The following is an 8,351-nucleotide window of genomic DNA, read 5'->3' as shown; positions in this document are numbered from 1 at the left end:
ATTATCAAGACAATTATGTGATTATCAAGACTCTAACCAACTGGAATCTTCCTTGATTTTAGGAGCCATCCTGATGTACATAAATTCAGTGTGGAGACAGTGCAGTGGTATCCTTTTGACACTGGCATTTTTACATCCAGCTCATTTGATAAAACCTTGAAAATATGGGATACAAATAATTTACAAGTAAGAGAATTTCTCCAGCTTTCAGGCTTCTTTGTGTAGACGTTTTTCATTCTGCATCTGCAGTTCCCCCAGAGCTAAACAGGACGAAGCATCCAGAAGGCTGAGAGTCAGTCTACTGTCAGAAAGAACTGTGGGTGCAGCAGAGAGTGGCATGGTTCTGACATTCACGCATACCTTGGTGTGTACCTGTCTGTTTCTGAAGATATGAATATCTAGACTGTACAAGACCATGGAACCCTTGGGACAATTCCTTTCTGCTTTTGCTGTTAACAAGAATACAGCTAATTGAATTTATGCTGTGTAAAGTTGTCCACAAAGGACTGGTCTGAAGTTCCTTATTGGGGATGGTTGAATATAATGGTAGTGTATGGCAGAATTACTTATTTTTAGTAGTAACTTTTTTTTAGTAACCAAGGCCTAAATACTGCTTTTGAAGGACTGGTGATCTTGGCTCTCAGTGTCAGTAGGTCCAATATTCTGCTGTTGTTGTTTCTATAGACACACTTCTAAAAATTGATGGAGAATGAGATAAACCATTAAGGAACTGCTAACCAGCATAGCTGGCTTTATATATAGATTCTGTAGGACTTTAGGTTGCTTTGACTTGTTAGTCCTTGCATCCAGTTGTTGAACTATGAATTCTAGACTGCAGTTTATCCTATTTGCAGTATGCATGTATTAACGGATTTACCATTTGAATGTTGTTTCAAGCATAGTGAAGGATTTTTTTAAAAAAGAGATCTGCCATCCAAGTTACACAGTAGGGAATAAATTGAGTTTTTTTGTTTTTTTTTTGTGAGATGTGAAGCTGTGTTTGCAGTTACTAAACCTTCTTGTAAATGCAAATGCAGCTCAGTTCACTTTCCAGGTAGTTCTGTGACCAACACTTAAGACGGTCTTCATATGAGGGTTATTGGTTGACCTGTTCTGCCACCAAATGATGTAATTGACAACACAGATAACATTGTTTTAAGAGTTTGTTTTACATATGCAGTATTTTAGAATGAAACAACAAAAGCAATTGTACCTGAATGTAATTGTACTTATTATTAAAGCTAGTCGTACATTTCAATGATGTTTAACTCTCGCAAGGGAGACAATAATTTTGTATGGTTGGTTGTGTTCTTTTTGAGGAATTGAAGTAAGTATACGATGTTTGTGAATGGCAAGGCACTTGTAGTCTAAGTGCCTCTTTACTGTTCACTTGTATCTCCATATTGTAACCTTCTTGTTTGTGTTTTTTGTAGTTATTAAATTTCCATTCATGCTTCTGATTAGCCACTTTTCTTGGTTTTTCTTCTGGGTCATCTCTGAGCTCTATCATAGTTTTTTCAGTGCTGGAAACAGACTTATTTGATGGTGTGATCTGACTTCTAATGAGGAGTGTTATTGCTAGTATGTAAAAAGTAATATTTGTACAGTCTTATTTATAGCTATTCACTTGAAAAATACTTAATACTGAGGATTTACATTCTGATAACATGGTGCTGTGATTAAATTAATCTTTTTATTACCAGATTGCAGATGTATTTCACTTTGAAGGAGCAGTTTATAGCCATCATATGTGTGCAGTTGCTACAAATCATTGTTTAATAGCAGGTATGTATGTGCTTCTAAGAAATGCCCTATGTATTTTGAGGTTATAGTAAAAAACAAGTAACACTCAGTAGGGTTTTTTCCCTCCACTGTCCTATTTTTACATAATTGAGTCTTCGTAAGATGTAAGATTGGTAAAATAATATACTAGTTAGTTGGGTAATGTCAGTGAGAATATCACATTTGTTCTTCTGAAGTGATGCATCAATCAGATCTCCATCTAGATAAAAAATCCTGAGGTTACCTTTCATTACATAAGTTAGCATTTGAAGATTATTAGAGCCCAACATAGTAAATTGCATAAATAGACAGATGTGTGTATTGCTTACATGTACACAGTTTAACTGTATTTAGCAAAAAAAAAAACAAAACCCCAAACATTTAAAGAGAGAAATATTTTTAATTTTTAAGTTTCATAAGTACTATCCTGTTTACCCCCAGTTTTTAAATTATTATATGGTAAATTTACTTGGACTAAAAAGAATGCAAATCTGTTAATAGAATTCATTGCTCTAAGTGAACTGTTATGCAGCTAACATTTTTCTATTCCTTTTTCATTGCTAAGATTTTGTTGTTATCTCAAATCCTGGGATTTTTTTGTCAGCTGTCTTTGTTTTTTGTTACAGTTGGTACCAAAAACCCTGCAGTACAGCTCTGTGACTTGAAATCTGGATCCTGTTCTCACATTCTGCAGGGTACTTTCTAGTCTGAAACATAAATGTTAAACAATAACTACTTTGAGTAAAACAAGTCAGTAAAGAAACACTGTATACAATGTATTCTTTGTAAGTAACATGATTAATGTATTTATTGCCAGTTGTGAAAGTTACACGGTGGTAAGAGGTTCTTGTGGATGTTAGTCTAGTGCTAATAAGTAGGAAAATACAAATATTAATGAGTAGTCAGTACAGGTGTTTGAATATTTTCATTACCTAATTAATAGTGATTATTATTTATTACATGGTTAAGTGTAGGCACTGGTTTTGTGTATGTGGGGATTCAATATGGGGTGCTGCTTTTTGGAAACAAAACAATGAAACAAACCCCAAAACGACATCAAACCAAAAATCCTTTACTGTTTGTAACAAAATATCCTGTGAAGATGCTTGCATGGTTTTGTTTAGAAGTTTTGGTGTAACAGGAAAGGTACTACTTGCTATAGAAGGGTAGTATCTAATGCTTTGCACTTAACCGAATTCAGTTAACATAGGGGTTTATTGTTGCATAATCCATTGCTTTTTGCACTTCATGAGACTTTGCTCAAGGGAAGGCAATTAAAGGTAAATTGTCATGCTTCAAACCAGCAGGGCAAGAGCCAGATCTTTATCTAGAAACTGTAGAGAAGAGTTAGCTCAGACACAGCAATGTGCAAGTGCACAGTGTGCAATTTCTTCACTGGCCAGTTCAAAACTAAAAGTAGCTTTGGTGCTCTTGTGTGGTGGAAAGTTTAAGCCAGTAAGTTCTTCTGAACTGAATCAGCCACAGTGGGTATCTCAATGTTTGGTTTCTAGGACAGAGTATTAGAGAGTACAGACACAGAAGTATGTCTAGCGTTATAGAGAAGCAGTGTGGTTTCAGCAGGGCTTCTTGATTTTTGATGCAAGAGTTAGTGCTTTCCAGGCACAAGCTGGTTGTGTTTTTGTACACAACTGGTACAGTTAGTTCAAGAGCAGTATCAGAGAAACAAGTGGAAGCAGATTATGTCTTCCACTAAACATAATCTAATCACTTTTTACAGGACTTGAAGTGCTCAATAGTGTATTGAAAATAGGTATGAATGTTTTTCACATAGGCTACCTCCAGCAGCTGAAATTGAGCTAAATGCTTGGCTGTAGTTTATTTCGTGTATCCAAATAAATGCCTACCTGAGCCTTTAAAGTAAATCCTGTGGTACCTGTATTATAGAGATTTTTTTTTCTATTATCCTGGGCATCACAGCCTTTAGATTATTTCAGGTCATGGAAAACTAACCACAAGAAGATGTAACAGAAACAAGGTGGTTCACATAGCTCTATACTGCATTAGCAAAAATGTATTTGTGTGACTTAGTTTATTCTTGCGATGTGTTGCTATTATATGAAGTCTGATTGTAGTTTTTCCATTAGAACACCTTGCACTTCCTGTTGTTTGTATTTGTTTAAAATTTTTTAAACTTTCAAAGTTTTCAAGTGTATGTGTATATATTTATGTATTACTTGCCACTAAGCTGCACTGGGTATGACATTACTAAGAAGACGTTTATCTTAGTATCTTCATATTTCAGATCTAATTAGGGAAAAAATATCCCAAATTTAAGACAAGAGTATTTGAGGATAAGCTGAATAAAGTTTTAAGATTAAGAGCATAAGGTAAATATACTTTTTATTAAACATTTTGAAAGGATTTGAAGAAGTACAAAGTTCCTTCTGCATGTGGGAATTCCAGTGCTGACACAAAATTTAATAACATTACTTAGACTAAACTCAGTAGCTGTGACTGTGCTACAGTGTGTCTTGCATAACTAAAACGATCTTTGTTATTAAAAGTTACACATGTAATATTTCCTGTATCACTTTCAGCTAACTGCAAGAGGAAGAAAAAGAAAACCTCTAGCCCAAAAGAATGTATTTTTACAAAATACAAACTTGTATTGCAGCTTAGATTTTTGTTCTGGATTGGTGGATCCCATAGAATGAAGTATTTGCTTTTCTTCTTAGTTATTTACATAAAATGGTGTATATAAATATTTTACTAGAAAATAATTAAAATATTTCCATATTGAATTTTTAGGTCACAAACAAGAAGTACTGGCAGTGTCTTGGTCCCCACATGATGAAAATATTTTGGCAACAGCAAGGTAGAAATGTTGCTGGACTATTATATGCACTAAAAATGTCTGATGGTAAAATTTGATGTATTCCTTATGCATGTTTTTTACAATTCAAATGCGTTCTCAGAGTTAATCTTCATCATTTACTTTAATCTCTTCAGAGTTTTGTAGATCTTGCCTAGAAAAACTAAACTTGAAAAGCTATAAAGTGATGCTTATTATGTATGAAGATTGTACAGAATTTTGAAATATCTATTGCATTTAAAGGTGTTGGAAAATGATAGAGCATTATAGATGGTCTATGATAGAGCTATGATAGAGCAAACTTACTGTTTGTTAGGGCATATGTTGCTAATTTGTTTTATAACAAAGTAAACTATGTTTAGCTCAAAGTGCCATCCTGGTAAATCATACTCAGTTAGGTCAGAGAGCATAACATGGTTAGCTGGTGAGTTTCAAAGCTGCAGTAATTCAGTGAGTATTGATTTTATGCTGATATTCCTCAATCTCTTTTTTTCATTCCAGCCATTTTCAGCCTAAAAGGTCATCCTGGCTTTCCTATAACTTTTGCGTAGGTTAGCTTTTGACTATAATGTGACATTTCTCAGTTTCATGGTTGGCATGTTTTTTTCTTCTGAACTGCAAAGAATGGCCATTTTAAAAGTTAAAAGTGAAATTTGAATAAGTTTATATCAGAATTGCATACCCTTGGCTTCTGATGCCAAACTTCTGAAAGGCTCAGTGTAGTTAGGAAATTTTCTAACTTTGTGATTTGTTTGTTTTAACAAATGAAAAACTGTTTCCTTGTTTTTTCATTACTGAAATGGTTGCAGATTTTATGAGACATCAGTAAGTCATTATTTAATAAACAAAACATTTTGTTTCAAAGCCTAAACTATAAACTGCATCTACCTATGTTGTCATGTTGCCTTGTGATAATTGCATGTTAAACGTGTCTTATGGCTATATTACTTAATTCAGTGAGGTAGCTTGACTGCTAGTTCCTAATAACTCAGTTTTGCTATATGCTAAGACGGGCCAGAATTTGTAACACTGAAATAATGAAGAGGTAGTGAGGAAAAAATGACTGGTACTCCTAAAAAGAGAATCTGGAGTAATGTTGCGTATCAGGAGATGTAACCATTTTCCAAGGCAATTGTATCTTTGCTTGTGATCACTTCAAGGGTGGGAAGAAAGGCTTTGGGGTTTTATATGGCTTTTATATGAAGTGTGTATACTTCTCTGTATAAAGCTCGGCTCTTCTGTGTTTTTGGCAGGAGACTGGAAAGGTCAGAAGTGACGTGTTTTCCGGGTGTCTTTCACATGCTTCAGTTTCAGTCACTAGAGGAGATTATAAACTTGTTCTTGCTCATTAGAACTGACTAGAAAAGATTAGCCAATAGAAACTGCATTATCGAAAATGGACAGCTGTAGGCTTTTGTAATAAGGAAACTCTCTCTGTGCCTTTAAGAACATTTCAATGAACTACCTGTAGTTTGTTCAATTTGTGGTCAGCTTAAACCTCAGCAATATCTCTATTCATGATCTTAGAATATATGTTTGCAGTAAAGTTATGTGTTATCAGCATGTTCAGTTGGAATACCACTCAGAAGTGAATACAATCAATCTGTAGTGGAGGGGAGCCCAAAAGAACAAATCAGTCATTAGCTTTGTCAAATGCAGAACACATAAGGAGTAACAGTTGGTTTTGCTTTGGTCCGTTGGTATAAGTATACTGTATATATTCCTAATATTAATGCACTGATATAACCTGAGAACATGCAGGTAAAGGAATGTAATACTTCAGTTAGAAGACTGCTTATCTAAGAAGCAGTTTGATTTGGTGTATTTTCCAACTGTAAATCAAAGAGGTCCAGTTTTTTTATTTAGATGGAGTGAAAAGTGATTTATGTTTTTGGGTTTTTTCCAAAAGGACGATTAAATTGCTGGAGACTGTCCAAATAGTTTCAGTAAATACAGGTGACTTAGTGCATGGGAAGTGATCTTTTCTATGAATTTACCTCTTGTCTATACCTGTGATGCACACAGAAGTATACTGCTGGAATGCTCAAATCAAGCTGCACATCAAGGTGCCATACAAAGTGAACTGCCTGCAGTGTTGCTGTCTGTGTGTACCTAGCGCTGACAGTTATGGTAGCTTTTGTTGCTGGGAAAGACAGTGTAAGCAAAGCATGAGCATGCAGCCTGGGAACCAGAATGAGTCACAGCAACCTTAGCCTTGGTCTTCTCCTCCTTGTTCCTACCCTGTTAATGTAGACAAAGCCTGTGAGTTCCTCCAGAAGCAAGGAGGAACTTGTGTTTCTCTGCTGTAGCACTGTATAACAACAGAGCATATAGACCTATCTAGCCAATTTGTGTGCCAGTCACACTGTAAATCAGTGATAGCAAGAGCCTGAGTTCCCAGGCAAACATCACAGACAATGCTGGAGTCTGTAGCTAGTTTAATCAACAGAAGAATTAGTTTATGCCCAGGCTTTGTATGTATATAAGGGTGTTAGGTTGTAAACAGAGGCCAGTGTATTGACAAAGATTCACTCTTAACTTAGATGCCTATGGTGTACCAGCTATATTTATTAATTTATGTAAATGAATGTCTGAAGTCTGTCATAAAATCTTTTAATGAAATTCTATTGGCTTGACTGTGACTGCATGATGGGTAGTTCAGAAATCTTGCTGACCAGGATGAGCACCAGGTGGATTGGCTAAAGACAGTTATTGAACCAGGGTGCATACAATTTCCCTAATGTATGCACATCTGTTTTTCTTAGTGCTGACAGTACAGTAAAATTATGGGATGTGAGAAGTGCATCTGGATGTCTGATTAGCCTTGATCAGCACAATGGAGAAAAGTCTGAAGCATCTTCTGAGGCAGGTAATGCAGATTTTAACTGGTGGTAATCCATATGTAACTAGAAGCATTTGTATATTTCATGAATGTGTGGGATACTAAGACCAGCAAAGAGAGTAAGTCAGTCTAACTTCTTATGTGCAACTTAAATTGCATGTAGAAAAATACATGTATGCCTCTGTAAAGTCAAACTAATTTTTCAAAACGTACTAAAGTTAGGGGATATGAAGTAGCAGTAGATACCTGCTTTAATAATCGTGGTCTCTGCTATGTAAATTGTGGTGTGGTAATACAGATGTTTGGTTTTGACAGTTTTAATTTTAATTGAAATTAGAGATGAGAATGCTCTAAAAAAATCTTAAGACTTACAAAAAAGTAAAATTATGAACAATTTTCTTTTACGAAAAACAATTCTATGAAACTTCCAAGATAAGCAGTGCCATTTTACACATTCTTTTGAATGACACTGTATTCCTCAAACAACTTTCTTTTCAACTTTTCTCTGACAGGTTCAAGATGATTTTTTGATAATCTTATGGCAAAAAGACTATATTAAATATATCAAAACATAGCTGAACTAAACCAAATGCAGTTAATAATGTATTTGAAAAACAGAACACTTCTTAACTAAGATTTCTAAATTGTATACTGCAGTATAATGCAGAGATACTGTATCCATTTTTCAGTGAGTTAATTTATGAACACCATAATTAGGTTTGCTGTGGTTGTACTGATTTTAACTTTAGCTGCTTTAACATAATTAAGAATGTGCAGTATTGCAGGGTGAACTCCATGGAATTAATTTATAGTACTATATAGATGATACAGAATATTCAGTTGTCAGGGACCTGGAGCAATAGAGTCCAACTGCCTGACCACTTCAAGGCTGAC

General features: G+C 35.0%; 1 protein-coding gene across 1 annotated transcript; it reads left to right on the top strand.

Annotated features, from left to right (window-relative positions):
* Positions 1-62: 62 nt before the first annotated feature.
* LOC104547559 (DNA excision repair protein ERCC-8-like) lies at positions 63-7,484 on the top strand (the record flags this gene model as incomplete). Its single annotated transcript, XM_010193312.1, has 5 exons — positions 63-186; positions 1,704-1,785; positions 2,409-2,477; positions 4,552-4,618; positions 7,381-7,484. Coding segments are annotated over 5 exons (446 nt in total), but the record flags the coding sequence as incomplete, so codon positions are not given.
* Positions 7,485-8,351: the final 867 nt, after the last annotated feature.

This window comes from Mesitornis unicolor, unplaced genomic scaffold (genome assembly GCF_000695765.1).
Source record: "Mesitornis unicolor isolate BGI_N332 unplaced genomic scaffold, ASM69576v1 C13655457, whole genome shotgun sequence".
Taxonomy (NCBI): Eukaryota; Metazoa; Chordata; class Aves; order Mesitornithiformes; family Mesitornithidae; genus Mesitornis; species Mesitornis unicolor.
This window is presented reverse-complemented; position numbering and strand designations above follow the sequence as displayed.